This window comes from Delphinapterus leucas, chromosome 2 (genome assembly GCF_059928025.1).
Source record: "Delphinapterus leucas isolate spDelLeu-1000000601 "Yukka" chromosome 2, BTC_Dleu_Yukka2, whole genome shotgun sequence".
Classification (NCBI taxonomy): Eukaryota; Metazoa; Chordata; class Mammalia; order Artiodactyla; family Monodontidae; genus Delphinapterus; species Delphinapterus leucas.
This window is the reverse complement of record NC_143130.1, coordinates 14401711-14425094: the sequence shown is the minus strand read 5'-3', so window position 1 is coordinate 14425094 and position 23384 is coordinate 14401711. Positions and strand designations below refer to the sequence as shown.

The 23384-nt window shown below is 42.2% G+C and overlaps 1 protein-coding gene across 3 annotated transcripts in view; it reads right to left on the bottom strand.

Annotated features, from left to right (window-relative positions):
- The window catches only part of NEBL (nebulette), a 368320-nt gene that overhangs the window by 10777 nt on the left and 334159 nt on the right, over positions 1–23384 (bottom strand). For all 3 annotated transcript variants that reach the window (XM_089906448.1, XM_022580464.3, XM_089906447.1), the window contains one exon: positions 1–23384. This exon is cut by the window's left edge and continues 10777 nt beyond it. In XM_089906448.1, the coding sequence (XP_089762574.1) occupies positions 23208–23384 (177 nt within the window). In that variant the 3' untranslated portion in view covers positions 1–23207.

Below are 23384 nucleotides of genomic sequence, written 5' to 3'. Positions count from 1 at the left end.
GTTCAAACAGCTGCTAATCAGGGAAGGGAGGGGATGCAGAGACAAGGGAGGAGCCGCCAAGAAACAGTAGCGCAGCCTTGGGACAGGATCCTGGTTCTGCCTCAAGGGGGATACATGACAATATCTTTGAGCTCTTCTACAGAACTAAAACCCCCAACAAATGGAAGACGTTGACTACCTGATGAAGCATTCTTCATTCCAGAGAGAAGGTCACAGTTTGATAACCTGGAGAACCACAGAAGCTCCTCCAGAGACCACCAGATGAAAGGCCAGATTGAAGGAGTGCAGGCCCTGCACACACCCTGATACTTCTCAGCAACCCCACCCTTGAACCACTGTTACAAAACTCCTCACCAAATCCCTCCGGATTGGGACACACAGTTTTGAGGGCGTTAGGTCCCTGTGTCCCCCTTTGCCTGGCAAAGCAATAAAGCTCTTCTTTTCTACTTCACTCAAAACTCGGTCTCCAGGACTCCATTTGGCACTGGTGCACAGGGGCCGAGTTTCAGCATCATTTCCAGGCTGAAGAACCCCAGGCCCAATCCCCTCTGTCACCAGTATCAATAAGACCATTACTGTTGCCAGCTATGTGTGCAGTACGATGCTGTTGTCTCTTAATTTCATAATAGACCCAAGTTCCCACTGGGTTCTAATCTCAGCTTCAAAAACTCCACCATTTAACTTCTCTTTTCCTGACCAGACTACCTGCCCTGGCTGCACACCAGGGTTGTTTTAAACATCACATGAGAACAGCCGGTGGGAGGGAGCAGTTCACCATGTAAAGGCTCACTGCTCCCCTGGAGCTTGTGTTTTCACCTGGAACATCTTCCGCAGAGATTCCCAAGTGGGACACGGAGGAAGCCTGTTACCTGCGCTGACTGCCACAGGCCCCGCTGAGCTGCCACGGTCAGTAGTCACCTCTCTGTGCAAATAAGCCAGCCCTCCTACATCAGACAATGGGGCTCTGGCTTTCCCTCCCAAAACAAGTTACACTTTATTGCTCGTTATTAAACTCGTCCAACTTTATATTTAATTCCAACGCTGTCCTTCACACTATTAGCCCCATTTGCAGCCATCAGTGGGTCCTCCCCAGAGCCCCACTGGGTCACAATCACCCAAACACTATCAGTTACTCCTTCACCCAGCAACGGCGAGGGAGTTTAACTCATTTCAACGTCGAATGTCTTGGCGAAGTCTGACTGCACTTTAACATATGCAATCAATACTTCAAATGCTCTAGGATGACATGCGGGATTCCAGATAACCAATCTAGTGACGTAAGACTCAGATTCAACATAATGTTCATTCAATAGCGTCTCCCTCTCCATTGAGCCCTGGCCAGGTATTTCAGATTCTCAGTCCTTACGATCGCCTTATGAGATAAACAGTATGATCCCAATTCTACAGTTAAGGAGACGGAGGCTCAGAGATCCTAAATGCCTTCTCCAGAGTCATGCTGCTACTCGGAAAAACTGAAGTTCAAGTCCAGGACTCCCAGTTCCCAGTCCAGATGGCTGCTCACTATGCCACAGTTACCATCAAGAGCCATGTGGAAGAAACATTTACGGCACTCTTCATGGAAAGCCTTCCCTTTATTACATCTGGGAGCTTTGTAAAAGTGTCTTGAGGTGCTTAAAGAGGAATGTCACTTGCTTGATTTAGCTGAATATCTATTTTCCTGTCACTACTTACTTCATAAGGGTGCAAAACACATGAAGTACTGACTGCGATGCTTTATAGTGCTCATCGAAAATGACTCAGTGTTATTTCATATTTGGCAGGGACGAGTACGTTTTGTCAGCCTGAAAGAATTTTTGGCCAACAGGTTTTCTTTGGCTCCACAGTTGTTAACTATTAGAGATGTCTGCAAAAACATTCGCGTTGGGCTGATTGAAATAGTTAACTAACAGCCAGAGTCAACTGAAACTGAGAATCTCTGGTTCTATAAGGAATTAAACCTTAAATTCTATAAGGAATTAAACCTTTCTGTTCTAAGACGAGCTATGTGGACGATACGGTTCTGCAGGTTTAGACTCTCCATCCTGTTGAACTGAGTTGTCATTTATGAGAGGAAGCCCAATGAGTTGTATTCGTTAGAAATTTCATTCAATTACTGGCAACAAAGACCAGAAAGACAGTGACTTCTTTGTTCATTTTCGTAAAGAAATCTAGAGGTAGGCACTTTAGGGCTTGTGTGACAGTTCTATCGTGTCATCAACAGCCCAGGATCCTTCCATCTTTCTACCGACCATTGCATTGGCTTCCACTGTGAATACGGTTTCTTGGTCCTTGCTGGCTGCTGGGGTTCCAGCTAGTATTTCCACATTCCAAGGAAGCAGGAGGAAGGAAGGAAGATGGGCAAAAGAAGACCTAAGAGCTGTCTGTTGCCTCCTTAAGAAGCCTTCTCAGACCTTCTACACAAAGTTTCCTAGCTTCAAGAGAAGGCAAGCTTCTATCTTTTCATTCCCAGCCAATAAAAACTGGGCTTTCTTACTAAAGAAAAAAGAGTGAATGGACACTGAATAGTTGACTAAGAGTCTCTGTCAGTTACGAAGAGATAAAAGACTCCCTGTCCATTTGGAACATTCTTTGGGTGGATTCCAACCATGGATTCATAAGCTTTTAGAAAGACCTAGTCCAACACCTGCATTTTAAAGTTGAAAAATGGAGGGCCAGAAAAGCCACTGGACCTGGCAAGGACAGCAAAGGCAGTGAGCATTAGAGCTTGGACTAGAAACAGGGGCCTGAGGTCAGGGTCTGAGAACAGGGTGTCAGCAGGTCAGGTACTCGGTGAGGGCTCTCTTCCCAGTTTCCTCCTTTATGGTCATTCCTTGGTGTGTGTGCATGCAGACAGAGAAATCTTCCTCTTTTTATAAAGGCATGAATCCCATCTTAGGGCCTCCACCCTCATGACCTAATTTAACCCTAATCACCTCCCAAAGGTCCCACCTCCAAATTCCATCACATTGGGGATTAGGGTTTCAACATATGAATTGGGGGGAGGGGGAGTGGACACAAATATTCAGTCCTTAGCACCCACCTAACCGCTAACTGCCCCAAGCCCCTACCTCAGGGGGCCGGCAGACTGGTGTGGAGGGACACACCAGAAGCCACACCCCCTGCAGGAACCCTGGCTCAGAAGAGAAGGGGCGGGGCTGAGCATGCTCTGCACCTTCTCCCAGGAAGAGGAATCTTTCCAACGCCCCGGCAGGGCACAAGAGGAAAGCAAGGAAAGACCAGACGTGGTTCTCTAACGGGTTCCTCCAAATGGAACTTCCTCCACATGAGACCAGAGAAGAAGAGTGCCCCTCCACACCTATGTTTATTTGTACCCTTCATGCTTCCTTCATAATATTCTACATAGCTAGACTGCTGTACGCCCTCCCTGACTTATTATGAGACTTACTATGCGGTTGGCTATGAAAGGGTCTGGAAAGTAAGGCACCAAAAGGTTAGGAGACTTGCTCCAAGTCACACAGCAAGTTGGGGACCAGCTGAAAGTGCCCCACTTCCTGGGAGTTTTCTACACTTGGCTGCCTGTCTGACAAACCAACTGTATACTAAGCAGCTGGGGGGCAGCTGGAGCACTGCAGTAGCTCCCGAGGCTTTTGCTGGATTTATATGGCTGCCCCTCGCAGTGAGCAGAAGCCTCTGAGGGTACAGGATACTCAGGCTTCATGACAATGGCTGATGGGCGGAGAATTAACTCAGCTTGTCAAGAAACATTTTTACGCACCTTCTGGGTGCCAGGCTATTAGTGGGATAAAGTGGTTAAATTAAAAAAAAAAAAAAAAGTAGCTGAAAGCTGTCTGAGCCTAGTGGGGAAGACAGAGAAGAAGACAGACTTTACAGTGACAAGTACGATAACAGACGAGTGCTAAGTGGGGGGGGGGGGGGCAGGGGCGGGGTGGACAGGATTTGAGAGCAGAAAGCAAGCAGGGGTGGGAGACCATGTCTCCCTCTGATCGTTGCACGTCACTTCGAACGGCTGAATCACACGATGTAAGGGAAGAACGGAAGGGAAAGAAATTTCCTAGGGACACACGCAGGTTGATGTTCCAGCTACTCAGGCAAACTGTGAAGGGCCCATCAAAGTGCGAGGTCATCACAGGGGCATCTGTCACTTGAATAAGAATAAACCTAGAAGACACTCACTTGCAAATTATTCATTTGAACCTCCTTTCAACTGTTCCAGCCCCTGTGGTGAAGTATTACCGCTGACATCAACACAGAGCCATAGCTATGCTTGATTCCCTACCAGTTTCCTTTTATGCGGACCCAGATGTGCACTTAGCAACGTAGCTTATGTGTTTCCTTAGATGGACTCTTCTATTTATGCTCAGCATTTTCACTTAAACTTTGTTTGTAGCTCTGGCTCCTTTCTGAAGGAGGCCGGCTGTACGTTGGAAGTGACTTCAGATCGACTTGGCACGTTGGAGAACAGATGACAGAACAGGTTGAATGGGAATCACTGAGGCTTCATTCTTAGTCTCCACTTCAGGTTTCAAGTCCTCAGAATGACTTTCTACATGTAGATTTCCAAAACCTCTAAGCCACTAATCCTGCCTCACCTCCGTGGCAGCCCCTGAGATACATTCACAGACCCCTGTCCCCCTGGGAGACACGGAGAAAACCGCCGGTCTGATCAGGGTAGGGATTGGCGGGCAGGGGCCCTCTACATAACGATCCTCCCGGGGCCTCACCCTTCACCCGGGCTGTGGGTATGCAGACGATTGCAGACCACCTCAGCACCCTTCCAAACCTCCCCGCCCCCCACCCCGTTCCCTCATAAGAGCTCCAGCTCTGACCTCCAGCCATGTCGTGGACAAGCCAGTTCCAGTCCCGTGGGAACAGATGAAACTACAGGATCCCACTCACCTGAGATTCCCAAGCTCCAGTCAAAGGCACACTTCCTTTAAAAATAGCAAATGCAAAACAAGTCCTGTAATTAACTGTTCCCTGTGTCATGTGGTTTCCAGGCCTGCTCACTACCTTGAGAAGTTTCTCCTGGATAGATTCCAGTTTGCCAGAGTCTAAGGAAAAAAAAAATTTAAGAATACAATTAAATTCTCCAGAACGGAAGGGCAGAATTATAAAGGATTTTTTTTTTTTTTTTTTTTTTTTTTTTGGTGGGAGACAAAAATATTAGTGATGGCTTACAATGTCTGGGCATTTCACATATGTTACATCTTCTAATCTTTAGGTAACAGGTATGACAAAGCTAGATCACCAGTAAGACAGAAAGTCTTTCTCTGGTAGCAAAACCAACAAACAGCAACAAAACAGGAAAACAAGATTCAGGCCTGTGGGTCTTCTTGGATTCTTCAGGGATCAAGCGTCTTCTTGCTCACAATTCCATGATCCTTAAGGGGTTGCCCTTGCCCTCATGGTCCAAGGACGTATTTCCTTCCAGATGGAAGGAGAGAAGGAAAGAAGAGAGAAGGGCAAAGAGCAGGTGCCACGTCTCTCTTCAGGAAGGTTTGTGGACACCAGCACCCAGCTCTCCTCTTGGGTCCTGTTGGTCAGAACTTTGTCACACGGCCATATCTAAGTGCAAAGAGCCCAGGAAATTTATTCTTTTTTTGATGGCCATTGGCTCAGCCAAAATCTATTTTACTCTGAAGGAAGAGGAAATAGATATTTGGGGACGATCAGCAGTGCCTACTACACCTTCCAACAGCTCCGTGAACAGGTATTAGTAAACTCATGGAACACATGGGGAAACTGGGGTTCACAATGTTTAAATAACTTGCCTGCGGTCATACATCTAGAATGTGCTATAGCCACTACCTAAATTAGACATTTTTATACCAAGACTGTTTTATTTCCCCTGTATGCTGCCATAATAAGTGTGGAATGACATTTATATAGAAAATTGTCCAATTTTCCTGCAGTGGTATCACAGCATTGGTTTCCGGGACGCTCTGGTGAACTAAAGCAAGTTGCCTTTCTCTTCTGTTTCATTTGCCACTGCTACCAGCCTAGTGCAAGCACATTGCCTGACTATTGCCACTGCCTACTAATCAGATTCTCTTCCCTTCTCTCCTCTTCTCCCCCTGATTTATTCTCCACACGGCAGAAAGGTGGGCTTTTAAAATCTCAACTTTAATCATTGTATTTCGCTGCTTAAAAACCTTTAACTTCTCATTGCTCTTTGGATAAAGACCAACACTGTCGGTGAGGTTCCCAGGCCTTGTGTGCTCTCTCCCTGCCTACCTCCCCAGCTGCCTCACTCGTGACTCTCCTCCTTCCCTCTCCGGGCTACTCTGGACTTCTGTGGACACTCCATCGATCCTCCTACCTTGGGGCCTTATCCATGCCATTCCCTCCGTCCTCAGTCTCTTCCCCCTATATCTTTGTCAAGTCCAAAAAAAGAAATTCTTCATGATTTTGTTAGGATCTATTAAACTTGTAATTAATTATGGGAGAATTAACGTATTTATGATGTTTAATCTTCTCATTGAGGAATGGGCCTCTCCATTTATTCATACTTTTATATCACTTGGCAGAGTTCTATCATTTTCTTCTTACAGGTCCATTCATTTCTTATAGAATTATTCTTCGGTTTTGTTCTGCCTTGTGACTGGAGTCTTTCTTCCCATGCAGAAGGGGGAGATGTCCAGTTTCCTAATTTTATGGAATCTATGTTTCTAATGCAGAGACTAAGCAGAGGAGGAGAAAAGAGCAGGTCTTTCTACCTACATATAGGCAGTTATTTATAGATTACTGATTGTCATCTTCTTCAGCCTTGAATTTAGTAAAATTAGTGCTTGATCCTGGCACTAATGTGGTAGGCAGTCCTGATTTCAGTTTTCTTCTTTCCTGGGTGTTCACAGGTTCTCTAGTAAGAATTTGCAAGTCAACGGGGGAACTCACCGAATGTCACTGGGTAGAAAATTTTCTGTTCATTCTGAGCACAGAGTTTTCAAACAGGTCTCAGCCGTCTGAGAGTACTTTCATTACTATGTGTATTTTGCCATATTATCCACAGTGATATCTTGACTGATTTTGCCAAACGTTTTCCTAAAACTAAGAAACATTAGATCTATGTTACTCCCCCAATCTCCCACGTCAGTAAAAAATGCTTTCATAAAAGATGAGGTCAGTTTGGCGTGACTTGTTCCTGGTGATTCCATGTCTTCTAGCAGTCAACACATTCCTTTCAAAGTGTTCATAAGACATCTGCTTTAAATTCATTCTATAATTTGACCAAACGTTGACCAAAGTTAATAGTCTGTAGTTTCTGGGGTCCACCCCTTTTCATAACTTGTGACACTTACTTGTCATTAACTTTCTGATTCTTCACTTGTTGTACATGATTTTTTAAAGATTACCAGTGGTGACTCCCTGATTACATATTTGAATTCTTCCAGCACTCTGGGAGGAAACTTGGCTATACCTGAAAACATGAGCTTATGACATGAATTAAGGCTCGCTCTCCATTTCCAGTCATTTGGGGCTGCGATTCCTTTATTATATAGATTGTTCCACTCGGCTAGAATTCTCTGGGACTCTCCAGAGAACCAGCAGCTGTGGGGATGTTCTTGTCCTTACCAGGAAAAGTGTCTTAAACCAACAGAGAAAGCAAAGTGTTTCCTGACCTGCGATCAGTGACATCCAGATTTGTGGTGGCGTTGTTTACTCTCTGATCTGGTTGCTCTTCCTGGCTTCTCAATTTCTGACCTTTGCTCTGTTTCCTCTCATTGAAAACCTGCATGCACCACGCCCATTTTGAATATCCAGCTCAAACCTCTGGATTTATATTTTGTCCCTAATTGTTGAATTGGGCCTGGCGTGAGGACCTTTCCACACACAGCCTTGCCCCTGTTGTTTCTGGATGAACAGTCCCATAGCCAGTTCCTGGGTCTCTATGCCACTCCCCCTCTGGCCTGCCCTGCCCTCGCGGCCAGTATTGGTTCCACTGTGCGTTCTCCCCGGGAAGTCACACACACTGTGCACCAGGGTCATGGGTGTGTTCCCTCAGGCTCCAGTAATATCATTATGAATTTGTCAAACCAGCATGGACTGCACAAACTATTGTCCCCATGGCCCTACTGCGTCCCATCACCCCTCCCCCCCACCTCCTCCCTGATCAGTTCAGGTCAGAAGACCCTGTGTTGCTTCTCTGCACCCATATGAACTGGATCTGGCCACATGTAGAAAATTAATAAATGCTTATTGGAGTGATTTAAGTAACAATGATCTACCTACGTTCACTTTGGGAAAAACTCTGTTATAAGTTTTGCAACTGCCCATTTTCACAAACCAGATTTGTCCTTCCAGAACGACATCTGAAGCACAGAAGGATCCATTACAGCTCTATCTCTGATCTATGCTGAGACACAGCCCTCTCTCCGGCTGTCCTCATGTAACTGCCCAAGCCCCTGAAACTGGATGTAATTCAGACCTGGAACGTTCTAGGCATCCTCAGGATCCTTCGGCTCGGGTTCATTATCCTAGCACCCAGGACCTCTCTGACCCCCAGGATGGGACAAACTGACAGAGTCACACCACAGCTCTGGCAAGGAGGCTCTAGGTATCATGCGGTATATTTACCCACTGTGGGTTCAAAGGATGACAACCAAAGGTATCAGAAGTAAGCCAACCTCCAAGATCTGTGTGAAAACACAGAGGCTGAGACATTCTTGTCCAGCCCCACAGGACTGCTAAACTCTGCTGCACCGGACACACATTTCATTCCAACATAGAGGCTTCCCGTGGGGACCAGGCTGTGCCTTAATTTATGAGTCCCTCTACGCCTTCTCCCACCGTACCCTCAGATCAGTCAAATGATCTTTAAGCACCACCAGGAAGTTCTACGTCAACGTAGTAACTATGGATAATCAGTAGGATATTAATTGTATCATTACTTGCCAGCCTTTATTTGCCAATACGGATGTGAGTGGTATACAGAATTAAGTTATTTCTAAATAAAATAATTTTATTTCATCTATGTAATAACAAGTTTATGAAAGATAATTTCCTATCATACTGATTATTCACATATTCAATTTTAGCCTAATCTACTGTAGCAAAAGGTATTCAGAAACAGTACACAGCTGCCCTCTTGTGTCACTTTCATATAATTAAATCTATTAGTGTTTAAATACCAGGATTCAATCAGCTATGCATTTTTAAAGGTCACCACATAGCACTACTTTTCTACTTTTGAAATTAATATCCTAAATGGTAATTTACAAACCACAATATATAAAAATATGCCAGATATCTCTATCAATTAAACAGAACTTATTGGCATAAACATCTAAATATTTAAAAAGTAATGTAGTTACTCTGTCGAGGTCCTCTCAACCCAATACCCAGAAGTCTTTACATGCATTTGCATTATCTCATTATACTTAATTAGTGCTCAATTAATATATCATCTGCTCTTATTAAGTGCATGGATTTGCACTAATCTTTCGCTGCTGGCCACTCAGTGGCCCTGGAGAAGGTGAAATGGAAGCGAGTTCTCTTTTGTAACAGTTGACAAGGGCATGCCCCAGAGACGGCCACTATGGTCTCTGATGCCATTTACTAAGCGCCTAGTATGAGCTAAATCCTGTGCTAGGTTCTTTACAAGCAGAATATGCAGAACATACGTGAAAGAGAAACCTCATCTCCGTTGGACAGATAAAGAAATTCAGGCGCAGGAGTTAGGTAGCGCCTTCCAAGAAGCTAAAGGTGGTGTCATTCTTCAGACTATAGCCCTGCCAACCCAGACGACTGCTCTTTTCTTTGGCATCCCTCCACCATGATAAGCCATCTCCATGAGCGCACGGTCTGCCAGCCATTCAGCATCCTGAAAACAATCTGATTAAAGTGAGAGGAAGCTTAGACAATGAAGATAGGTTTATCATCAGTGTTGACACAAATGGATGTTCTGTTTGTTTATTAAGTTGTTGTGTTTCCTTACTAAGTACTATATGCTTCTAGCTCTGTATAATGTTTTCCATATTAGGAAAGAGTGGATATAAAAACTGAAAACAAGCCATATTGTTTCAGGGAAATTAGGAACTGTGCTTTTGCACAGGTCAACACTGATTTGGTGGCTACATACAATAACCAGGTAGACAGAGGATCCAGCAGTGGTACAAGAGGACAAACCGGCTGTGCAGTCTCAGTCGCTCACCTCCTGGGAGATGGAGCTTCTATAAGAACTTACAACAAAGAGACAGAAATAAGATGTAGTGAAGAAAGTATAAACTGAGGTCCAACATTCTGTGACCAGGTATGCAAGGAGGTGGAAAGGGTAGGTTCTGGGGAGGCCTGGGAGGTGGAGAAAGGGGGAGGGATGTGGGATACAGGGCAAGGAGGAGACTGCCCCCCATGTTGTATCAATATAGAAACCAGCTCCTCCAGCAGAGCCCGAGGCGGGCTCCCTCCAGACAGGGCATCAAGTGAAATTGATCCCGCTACACTGACTCCAACCTGAGGGAGAGAGGAGAGGCGGGAAATCATCCTTCCACAGAGCGTAATGTAGCAACAGTGATTTGGGGCCTGTAGCAGTGACTTGCTTAGCTCAAGATCACTGCCAGGAGTTGGAGTCAGAGCAGGAGAGACACAGGGCACAGCCTCACTGAAGAGCTGAGCTTCCTGAGGCAGTGCAATGCAACAGGAAAACCAGGAGAGTTGAAACGCTGAGTCCTGGGCTCCTGTCCTAGCTCTATAACTAACTTGCTGTGACTTTGGGCCACCTGGCTCACCTTTCTGGCTCCTAGTTCCTTCATCTTTCAAATGCCTTCCCCGGGCACTCAGACTGTCCCTCTAAAATTCTCTAAATTCAATCCTTTCCAAGCTACACCTGTTTGTGCCTGGCTGCCCACAAGTACTGATTTTTTTCATTCCTCTTATGGGCTGAACTTTGTTCCCCCCAAATTTATATGTTGAAGCCCTAACACCCAGTACCTCAAAATGTGACTATATTTAGATAGAAGGTCTTTAAAGAGGTAATTAAGTTAAAATGAGGTAATGAGGATGGGCTCTGATCCAGTATTGACTGGTGTCCTTATAAGAGGAAATTTGGACACAGACAGGTACAGAGGGGAGCACCTGAAGACACAGGGGGAAGACGGCCATGTGCAGGCCAAGGAGAGAAGCCTCTGAAGAGACCAATTCCGCTCAGGTCTGGACCTTGGACTTCCAGTCTCCAGAACAGTGAGAAAATACCAATAAACTCCTGTTTAAGCGACCCCGTCTGCAGTACTTTGTTATGGCAGTCCTAGCAGACTAATTCGACTCCATACTCTTTTTCCTAGTCAGCCCTTCTCCTTCACACCTGACTCCTTCTCTGCATTGTCTATTTATACTTCCTCTCCTGCAAAATTCTGTCCGTCTGTCTGTCTCTCTCTCTGTACTGTCTCTGAGGTTTTAACACACAGCAATTGCATATGTAAAAATGATGGCATTAACAGTTTCTGTAACTAAAAGGGGTACTCACAAAAATTAAAACAAACAGTAGCATTCAGTGTCAGAAAGGGCTTGACGGAACAAACAAACTGTTGATGGCAGTATAAATTAGAGGAAACTTTCTGGAGGGTAATTCGGCCATACATACCAAATTGAAAACAAACAAACAAACATTCAGACACCAGTGCTGAATATCCCAAGCAACAGAATGGAAGACCAGGAAGTTGGGGGCAGGGAGAATGAACTGCAAACAGCCAATAGCATGTGAAGAAAACGTTCAACCTCAGTAGCAATCACAGAAATAAACGATGTAAAAGAGGAACGAGCTACCGACAGTAGGTACCTACATTGTAAATTTTGCTGAGTGACAAGTTAATAACAGTATTTATTAAAAGCCTTGAAATTATATGATCCTTTTATCCCAGCAATTCCCTTTTGATGGAATTTACCCTAAGGAAATAATAATGGAAATAATAATATGAAAATATTCACTGCATTATTTTAAAAGGAAAACAATCTAAGTGTCCGGTAAGGTTAAATAATTCATACATATGATGGAATATTTTCCAAAAATTACTTAATGATAAAAGAAATTTTCATTATGCAACGTCAAATGGGAGAAAGGTCCATAAAATTGTCTATAAGACAATTATTGTTAAAAATTTACACATATGTATCAATAAATACTCTGCAAGAATACACAGCAACACCCATAGTTTCTGATAGTGGGCTTAGAAGTCATTTTTTCCTTCTCTTTACTCTTTTGAATGTTTTACAGTGAGGATGGATTACTTTTTTAAGTAGAGAACCAATACATTCTTTTAAAAACAGGAAACAGAAGGGATGGAATAAAAGGAAAGAAAAGGAAGGGGAAAACAGGATGGCACACAATTGGGAGGGGGTGATTTGTCACGAGCCCCAAATCTATCTTAGGCGTCCAAATCCAAACCCTGCTGGCATCACAAGTGGGACAAATGTTTAAGTGTTTAAAAAGCGCTTGTGGAAATGACATTTAAAAACCAAGCTGGTTAGAAGTCCTGAGGCATTCTAACTACCCGAACGACAAGAGGTTTGAGTTTGGACCAGATGGTAGCTTCACTCATCCTATTAAAGTCCCCCCGGGAGAAGAAAGGGCTGGACATGGAACAGAACGCTTTCTGACTTCAAATCAGTGCTCTAAAGACCCTGTTCTCCTTTTATCTTAATTTGCAGTTGCAGAGTCTTAAAGGAAATGAGATACTGCCTTCCCGACCTGTGATATGAGAGTCTGGACACCATCACTTCTTCTGCTACTCCAAAGTGTCCTTGCCATGGTTTGGGTGATCAAAGCAGGGCACCGCCTGGGATCACTTTCCTCAGTGCTCACAGCTGTGCAGCAGAGCCAGTATTGGGACATTAAAGGAACAAGAAGGGCAGCTCCAGATAAGCGCTCACTCTTCTCCTCGCCATCTGAACCAGATAGAGCAGACGTCAAGAGCAACACTGTGTGAGGGGAGAGGCACCGTGACCGAAGACAGAGGAGCTAGGTTTTTATCCACCCTTCAAAGTCCAGCCATTAGATTATGATAGAGTCACCAACTTTCTCAGGCCCTGGTCTTCCAATCAATACAACGAGACAATCATGCCATGTCTTCCTGACGGTAGGGGTTTGACTGAAGGTCTCTGCTCCCCTGAAAATCTGTGAGTCCAAAGGCAACAAGTGTGGAAGGGCACGCATGTTGCTGGTTGAAACTTGTCCCTCTCAGAGATGTGAGACACCCAAATTCTACCTAACGCGGGACCTACTCAGCTCCGCTCCGCTCCGATTAACATGGCTTTCTCAGGCTTTAAAGGAAAAAAAGTCCATGTAAAGGCTGGGGCATCACACAATACTAAATTCAAAGACTACATCCCAACTTGTACTCACACAAAGTGAACTTTCAGCATTTTCCAGATGCTTTCTAAATCCATCGTTCCCCCAGAAAAGCTCAGCAACACAACTGAGTGCGGCATTATTTTGTGGACATGACAAAACTGCAAAGACATGGGAAGATAACCAAGGCCAACACAAAGAAACTCTACCTCCTGAGACTGGAATAATTTTGAAAGACCCAATTCCAGTTGAAGCAAAAACTTTGACCTTTCATCCAAGTGAGGCCTTGGGCTCTTCAGATCTGCCCTTGCCCCAGCTACGTCTTTCCTTCTCTTTCCTGCAATGCTACCGTTCCACAGGTATTCACTCACTCACCTGACGTGGTCATCTTTGGTACAGGACTTCTTTTGGCTGATAACTCCCCTCCACCCCAATCAATCATAATGTAGATCTTGGATCTCTGCTGAAATATAACTAAATTAACTCTGTCAAATTCTTAAGGATTCTACATTATGAAACTACCATTTTAGGGTCTCCGTCATGATCAAGTAGCATATCATTTGAAGTTCTGAAAATGTTTCAATACCCTTCAGGCATGAAATCTTTCGATAATACTAAAAGCTGACATACTATAATAATGTTCTCATACCATAAACATTTTTATTTGCCTGCTTCAAAAAATAAATCATCATAGGAGCCATCCTCTCCCCCACTCTCACACCTTTCTAGGACTTAAATCATGGAAGATAGAAAAATCTCCCCGTGCCGGTCCCTTGTTTTTCTGGGTGGAGGATGGCTGCAGGCAGATGCCTTCCACATTCACCTGGACCACTGGGTGGGTCACACAAAACAAGTTTGTCCCCCGGGTTTTCAGGCACCTCTTCTCCCGACCCCACTAAAATGAATGTAAAACAGTGGGCATATGGTTGTAAACAAAAGAAACTGTGTTACAATACAAATATGATGGCTGTAGTTGGATCATCAGAGCTACGCTTTTTGGAAGAAAAGCAACATAACAAAAAGATGTAGAAGTTCAGAAATCGCTTTATGCGGCACCATTTTGAAAGTCAAAACACTCCTTTCTAAAAGAAAGATGTACATGCAGCCAGGAAGTATTTATAAATATCAAGAAGTGTTCCCACACAAGCATTATGAGAGCCAAATACATCCAAAATATTATCGATCATGAATTTAACTGGGGCAAGGGTACCGCAGATAAAATGTGCAAACATACTGTCAGATTTTTAAAGGAGACGGATGTTCAACAATCTTGCCAGAATTCTATAAACAAAGCTATGATTTACCTCCAAGCAAGGACTTATTGTAAATAATTACCAACAACTATCTTGCTTTGTGAGTGATTTTTCCCTGTGTTGTCCAGTTAATGTTGAAAATCTAACTCATATCACATATTAGATGGAAGGACAATTCCCAAACCTGTGGAATCTAAAACAGGAGAGAACAGCATTTTTAATCAGTGGTTCTGCTGCAGACTGTATGACCGTAAACTCCAGTAAGCACATGCTTTCCAAAAATACTCAAGGAGGAAGTAAGGACACAGGAAAGTCTGCATAATAACCAATTATCCAAAAAAGGAAGTGAAGTATTCCACATCTGTCCAACTTTGTGTGTATAATTAACTCTTTGCAACCTGCTGACTTTCTAAGTGGAATAAGTCATAATTAGAATAACCAAAGGGTAGGGCATGCACACATATTCATGCACGTGCATACCCCAACTTTTGTTCATGAAAATTTAATTGTATGAAAATTACGAAAACCTGCCATTGCTATTTAAATTAAAATCTGGCACAAGGCTAGAGTACTTCTATCATTAGCTGCCAGTGACTAAATTTTCCCACGCATCTAAGGCTTAGATGGACTGAGCTCTCAGTGCAGCTTTCAGCTCAGTTCAAATAGCAGATCCTCAGAGAAGTCTTCCACACCTTCCCCTGCGCCGAGTCCACAGGTCACCCCGGCCCAGCTCTAAGAACTCAGGGAGCACTAGGCTTTCCTTTCACAACATCTCTCAAACTGCAATGAAACAATTAACTGTATTAAGTACACACAACTGTATACAAGTGGATAAATGCATATCATTGGTTGTTTAATGTAAGTCTCCCCTCTACGAATATAATACGAAAGTTCCTGTGTTCTGTTCCTTGAATCACGTAAGCATTGAATAAATCCATGCTGAGTGAGTAAGTTACAGTTACTGCTTCATCCACCTTAATCAAGAACTGTCACCGAGGAAACCCGGAAGAATTAGATATTTCTGAAAGCTCTGCAAAAACACTTCAGTTTTTGTCACTGGGACACCAGTGCCTGAGTCACTCTCTAAGGTGGCCCAGTCGTTCCCATGTTCTTTTCCAAACACTTAGAAGTTGATGAGAACATTCCTCTCCCTATCCTTTCTTTGTACAAACCCACTGGTTGAAGTTAAATTCATCTGTTATTAATCATTGATACCCTTCATAGAGCCTAGGGAAACAACTTCTAACTAAAGTGGTTTTCAGTAGCACGTATACGGTGTAATATGTCGCATCATAAAAGAAAACAAGAGAAAATTATTTAAGACAACCTTGGAACATTTCAACTGCAAAAATGTAATTGGCATTTCAATCACGTTGGCCACTTGGTGTTTCGTTTGGGGGACACCCTGCAAGTGTTTCCAACATTCATGAAATTTGTTCCTTATCGAGACAGGGGGAGGTGGCCTCACATTGGCAGCAGGACCAGGATGGAACCTTGAGCATCTGACATGGAGTGTGGCCGCTTCCTCAGCAGCAGGGGCTGGGGCTCCCTACTCTCAAGGGCTGCTGTTAGCAAGAATCAGTGTCTTCCCATCTCCAGGGCTCGTGCCACCACCAACCATCCACTTTATTTTTTGCTCCATCTGTCCTAAATATCTTTTCCCCATCTCATGATCTTTCCCCATCTCATGCTTTCTGCTTACTCACAGCTCTGCTTACTCTCGACTTCCTCCTCCTTTCTCTATGTCTTTTAGCTTTTAATAATCAGACCAGTTAACCAACCTGCTCTATACTGTGAACTTGGGCTCCTCAGGGAGACGTGGACAGGTTCAGTGACCATCATTCCTGTTGGGCAAAGTTCTTGTGAGGCTCCTATCAAGGGCTCCTGGGCATGCTATAGATGGGTCACCTCCATCCAGCCGCCTGTCATGAGTGGCGAGATAACAGAAGTTAATAAGGGCCACATGGCCTTGGGAAGAAACCCTCTGGAAAAAGTGGGCTGGCTCAAGAACCAGAAACGAGTCCATTTTAAAAGCAATCGAGTAACTAAATTTGGAATGCAGAAAAGTTCCTTATTTTCTCCAGTGAAATAACAGCCATTCAGATTTTGCTAATTTCTCTATTTTAGTCTATTATTCTCTTTCATGTTTGCTACTTTTTTTAAAAAGTGAAAGCAAAGATCAAAATGCCACAGTATAAATACAAAATCAGTAACCGGGTCCTTTGTTCTAATACTGACTTTTCACCCTTTAAACCCATTTTCTCATTCTATTTTTCATCAGAACTCTGCTGCTCCCAAGTACAAATATAAATGGACAAAGGCCTGAGAATTTTGCTTAGACTGCAGAAAGGAGTTGAAGTTCGCACTTGGACCATATCCAGTTCTCTGCCATCACAAAACTCTATTCAATCCCCCTGCTTAGGAGAAGCAAATTACATAAAGAAAGGAACAAAACTTTCCTTTTATCTACTTTTCAATTTATTATGTGTAAGTATTTTTGTAAAAAGTTACTTTGGTAGACTTCTAGTGTCACGTATGTCTCAACTACCTGTACAACTAACTTCACAAATTTTTAAGTTAATAAAAATATAAGCACAGTTTATCCTAAACCTAAATTATTTTAATTCAGAAAAAAAAAAATCACTAAGTTACTCATTTCTCTGTGGGTTGGGTTCCAAAGAGTAAAATCTGTGAGCATGGTGGGGGAAAAAAAACTTTGAGAGAGAGAAAAAAAAGTAAATTCTTCAAATAAATAAATGAGCAAGCTGTTTTGTCATTTGAAATATTATCAGTATGTTTGCTGATTAATATCATACAAATATTCATTTCATACTTTTGGAATATGAGAAACACAAAATTCAAGATTATGAAGCGTGTTTACTCTATAAGCAAGAGCACTAAATGCGTCATCAGCAGAGTCTATCAGTTTACAATTAGGAGGGTTTAGGCACCATCAAAGAGGAACTTCTACAAGGTAACACAATAAAGCTAAGATCCTAGTCTCAGCAGATTTATATGAGGGCAAAAAAAGGAAGTAACTCACTTTTTCCAACTATGGGAAACAGGAAGAAAGCAATTCTCCTCTATGATAAATGAGCCATTCTGAGCTGGGAAATCAGAGCATCTCCCTGTTTCATGCACTCCGTTTGTGCATTTCCTATTCTTTGCTGCAAGCTGCTTCTTTCATCTTACAAATACAAGAAAATTAAAACTGTACTATTGAGGACATATGAGGAATTTAGTCTTGAAAGAGGTGAACTACGATGATGTATTACTATAGTACTTTGATATAAAATCAGAAGGAGACTGAGTTTGCTAAAGCATAATATTGTTATCATTTAAAGCTAAGTTTATCTGGGGGAAGAAGACGCATTCTGAATGACTCACCAAGGTTAGTGCACTGAGGCCACCACAGACCTTCGAGGCCATTTGACGTGAGCTGTCTCGATAAACCCATACCCAGGGTGTTATCAATGACCCCTGCTCCAAGAAACCAAGGTGAGAACCAACAAGTGGAACCATTTTGTTATATCCTGCATTTATTTAAGCAAACCGAATGTGTAGAGATAGGAAATTAAAGCGTTATAATGTTTTACAAATACAGAAAGAAGACACAGAATAATAATACCCTGGAGAGAGCGCATCTGAGAACGCGGTTCTATCACAGGAGGACACTTGCAGGGACCACTTGGAAGCCAAGGCCGATGCATCCATCTGTCATTCTTGTTCTGACATCGTTGACGTCGTTTTAACAGATAAATCAGCGATCTGCTCTTAAACGAATGGTAATACTAACGATTATGGCAGCCGTGAAGGGTTTGTAAGTAACTATCTATACATACATGATGCTAGGCTTAATGTGTTATTTCAATGCCGCTGTACATTACGCAGGGGGAAATAACGTCTTGTTACACAATTCCTGTGACATCCACTAAAATGTGAACTAGTTTGCATAGGTTAGTCCTTTGGGCAGCACGATGTTGCTCTAGTCCACCAAGGCTTAAAGATTCACAGTGTAGAGGAAAAAAACATGAATTAAAGCATTTCTACTAAAATATATTTTAATAGCTGGTGTTAACAATTTGCATAACAAAAGCCAGATTATATTAATAACATTGTATTGTTCTGTAAGCCCCCTCATTTTAAAAACATGAAGCGTTTCCTGTAAAACTGTATGCTCTCGAAGTTAGTACAATCTTGCAAATTAATCACCAACCACAATCCTACATATTTTTGAGGCAAAGAGAAGCCAATCTGCACAATGATTCAATTTTGGGTTTTACAACGGTTCCACACCCCTCCTGTAACACACTCGGTGCTGCTTCTAAATGCTCAGCAGTTCATTGTCTGAACACCGAACTATGATGCAGCTTTCTCTTTTCCTTTAAAATAAATCATTCTTAACAGCAACTGGATTACAAAGAAGTATATACTATGCAAATTGAATACCACATATCAAACACAAAAAGCCTATGGAATTCCCATGAAGATACTGAAGTAACATGGACAACTGGGGAGGAGGTCCGCCTTAGGGATCCTTCCAGGCTTGCGGATCAGGGAATGATGGCCACAGAAGCATCGTACAGCGTCTTGATTTTTTTGGATCAGCACTGGTTGGCAGTGCCTGGAAAGAACCCTAATGGGCACGGAATACTTCAGAAAGAGACCTTCGTTTTAGCATTCTTAACTTGGTTTACGCAGCTTCTTATTAACTAAAGCTTTCTCACCTCCATGTCGAGTTACCCCAAACAACTGTACTCTAGCCACTTTCAGATTATCAGAAGCAAATAGCTAAGGTATAATGAATTTATGAAGTGAATTTCATCTTATGTAATGAATTCAGCCTCATAACATAACTCTTCTATCTTACAATAGGTATTTTAAATCTCAAACCTAAAGTTAATGTTTATGCATCTCAACTATATATAAATCCGCAAAGAACCTTTCAGAAACAGATGGAAGAAGTCAGTATTTTCTAAACCTCTAGAGGTAAAATACAATCATCTATCACCTTTCGTATCTGTCAGGAGCATCTCACTTCCCCACCATAAAAAATACCAATCATATAATAAAATATTACTATAGAATAGGCAGAAGCTTGCTTGCTTGGTTTTCTTTCCAAGACCATAGTGAATAAACAAGTGTAATCATAAAGGCACCTATATATTTTTTATATCTCTGTATTATAATTTTGATATAAACTATTAATATATCCACTTTATATAGGGAGGTGTTATTAAAGGATCACACACATTTTCTTTATCTTTTCATTAAAAACATTCTACTGGAGATGGACAAACCTGAAAAAGAGATGCACCTTGAGCTTCCACTGTGTGTTTAGAAAAGTCTGCTTCCCAAATCCCAGAGTGTTGTCTAGCTCAACATGGAGGATAAGGAAAGAAAAGGCTGTGGCGAGACTGGCAAAAATGTATCTTCGTCATCCTCATGCAATGAACCTGGTGGCAAGAGAGGGGCTGGTCTAATCGCATCCATATTCGTACAAGGTGCTCCTGGGAATTGTGCTTGCAAATTCCTGTGTGGTGTCTGAGGTGGGGGAGGCCTGAGAAGATGCAGGGACAGCGCGGAGATCTGACAACCAGATAAATATTTCAAAGTGGGCTACACTGCGGATGTGTAAACAATAACAAGAAGACATGAAGACTTTGTCTTGCCACAGGTTAGAAATAGAAAGCTCTCCCAGAGAACGAGAATTAGTAAAAACGCCTACTACAAAAACTTACACCAAAAGCAATATATTCTGTTGCCATGCTCTTCTCAAGAGAGAGATGATCCACGTACAGTTCTGTTTTCGGAACTTTGAAAAGCGTATCAAACTGCCCGTGTGCTTTTATCAGGTTTAAGAACACATTTAGAAAATCAGGTGCATGCTCTCTGTGCTCGGGCATATACACAGTCTTCTTTAACTTGATTTTTAAAAGGATTGTTTTTGAAACCATTCTTGAGCTGTCAGCGTTATATGTAGCATCTGCCCGCTGCCAAATCGAAGGTGAGAGGGGGAGTGTGGAAAGGGGACAAGTTGTCCGAGAATACAGTTTTGAAAATGATGCTGTAAAAATAGCGCTTTGGTTTTATACATCTATTGTTTCCTATATTTCTGCTGAGATGCTTAATATCCTGACAGGCTTTAGTAATGGTGACAACACTATCAAATCATAGCATCAGGAACATGTGCAACTGGTTCTCCCTCAGTCTTTATTGTAAAATAACTGCCCTCTAGTTAAATTCTGATCCGATCTTAATTCCTGAAGGCTGGAAAGCAGAAACATTTTACCATGCAAACATTATGTGAAGCTTAAAATTTTAGGAGAATTATTCCCCAAATAAGTATTGACGTTTACATTCAGTGAATCTGATTTTGAAATCAGTGGATGAGAAAAACAATGAAACATCAAGCTGTTACTTTATGGTTACTTCCCCGATTATAATCATCATTTCAAATCGGTTTCCTTTGAGCTTCCTATAAATGTGCTATTTATCAAAAATTGTACCCGTCTTACATTTCCTCTGCAAATTTAATCAACAACTACTCTTTTATAATCACAAAAAAGTAGTCTGTCTGGGTGAATCTTAAATATTTACTTAATGGTATAATAAAACTAATAAACAAGCTTATTGCCCTCAGTTTTAATGCACAGAATTTTTGCAAGAATATTGCAAGTTCCGCTTGTCTTTGCAGGCTTTTGTATAAGACACCAAGATCTATATGGGGTTTAATCAGATGAATCACAACTGGTCATTTCAATGACAGAAAATCAGCTAAGCTGGCTACGTGGTAATATGTAAAACCCCCTCAAAAAATCTCTAGTTATTTGCCTGAATTTTTCTCTTTTCAATTTTACATCAGTGTCATGTAGATGCAGCTTGAATGTAATACAGCTTATTTAATTACTCTTTTAGCCCGATAAAAATCAGACTAAAGATTTTCAAAATGATGTGCTTACTTTTCAAAGGTGTAAATGAATTAACATTTGCCTTTGAACCAATAAACATTTCAGTGAAAGATGTTTTACAGCATATTTTGTTAATTTCTTTGAATATATTATTAAGGCAGAAAGCCCCAAGGCCCATACATTTGATGACATTTTTGTAACTTTACTTTTTCAGTTTCATTACAGCTATAGAGTCAGGCCCTACATGGCTGCTACCCTGTTGCAAGTCTCACTAAGGGCATATGGTCAGAAAAACACAGAGCTGCTGATGGACCTCAGTCTCTCCAGTGACCTTGACTGTGGACTCCAGGTTAAACTTCACGACATGACGGTCACGGCTGTGAACCCAGCAAGAGCCTGCAGAGTCACTCATTTGGAAATGAAAATGTGACAACGACCTCTTTTTAAATGAACAACCTGTTGGGCCTGTACCTCAAATCTCTGGTGACATCCCAATCTCACCCCTGAATGTGATTTACAAAATAAAAACCAGAAAGTGGAAAGGAAGTCTTTTCATTAAGCGGTTTTAGTGGCTAGATTCCCATTCCAGAATCTGAATACCATTTTCCCAAATAAGAAACCAGATCACCTGTCTCTGTGTGCGGAGCTGGTAATCTTTTGTTCGCTGGCTTCCCCCAGCACACTTCGTATTCCGACTTTGTAACTGGCTTTTATGAAGTTTTCTTTGCTTTTAAATCAATAGCGGCATTAAGTTAATGAAAGCTGTTCAATAAACACCTAAATCACTTATTTGCTAGAGTATACATCTATTTCCTAAGGTGTAAATCCTTCAAAACTAGAGTGCAATGCGGCAAGAGAATCTCAAGCAACTTTTCAAGTTATGTTTTTCTGATGAGCTGGCAACTAGAGCAAAGGGCTTTTAGATATCGGCCACACTTTTTGTTTTAACAACAGGAACAGGCAGTGCAGCTGCCTATGTTACAGAAGCTTGAACCTACATGACATGCAACAGGGTAAAGGCTATTAGTATCAGGGAAATAATATAGATGACCTTAAAATTTGCCCTTTGTAGAGTAGCTGTGAAGTAATTTGGTCCTGACATTCTAGGCAGTCAAGCATATACTTAGGTCCATAGAATGTAAATGGAGAGTAGGATACACCTCGGTACAAATGAGAAATAAATAGACCCAAGTTGGCCCAGGGAACAAGGAAATTTCTTTGTTCGGTAGAAGTTTCTAGATCCCTAAGGCCACCAGTCAATATAATTTTAACCAAACTGTCATTCTGCCACTGCTTACATTTAATATATTTAGGCAATTTTCACTTGAATTGGAAATTGCCTCGTGACTCAAAAGCTAAATGGTTTTTAAATTATCGGCTGTGTTACTGAATTAAGAGGACTGGCTTCTGGTGACTCCAAAGGGACAGCTAAGAAATTTCATATACTTGTGACATTTAAGGGACAATCAACGTCTCTATTAAAGTCTACAAAAATACATTTCCCCAGAAGGGTTCACGATAGCCGATCAAAGGAAAACATTAACACAATTAGCAGCACCAGGTCTCCAGACCTAATTATTTTGTTTATACGAATTACCGAAAATGCTGCTGTTTTCAGCCCAGAAGTCATTCCTTCTTCCTGGTACCTGCGTGTCTAATTGTCAAAGGAAGGATAGATTACCGTAAAATAACTGCCAAGTTGTCTTAAAAGTATCTTCTACCTTTTAAAAAGATTACGTTTAGTGTACATTAGAACAAAGCTCAAAGGGCAAGGAAAAATGATTAATTAACAAACTCAATGTAATTCGCCGGAAGCATCCCGGTTTTCCCAGTTCTCTGCACCGTGCCGTACATCCAGCCGTCGTCGATGGGCTGCACGTTGACGATGTAGTCGCCATCCCTGAAGGAGACTTCATCTTCATCCTGGGCACTGTAATCGTACATGGCTCGGTAGGTCCT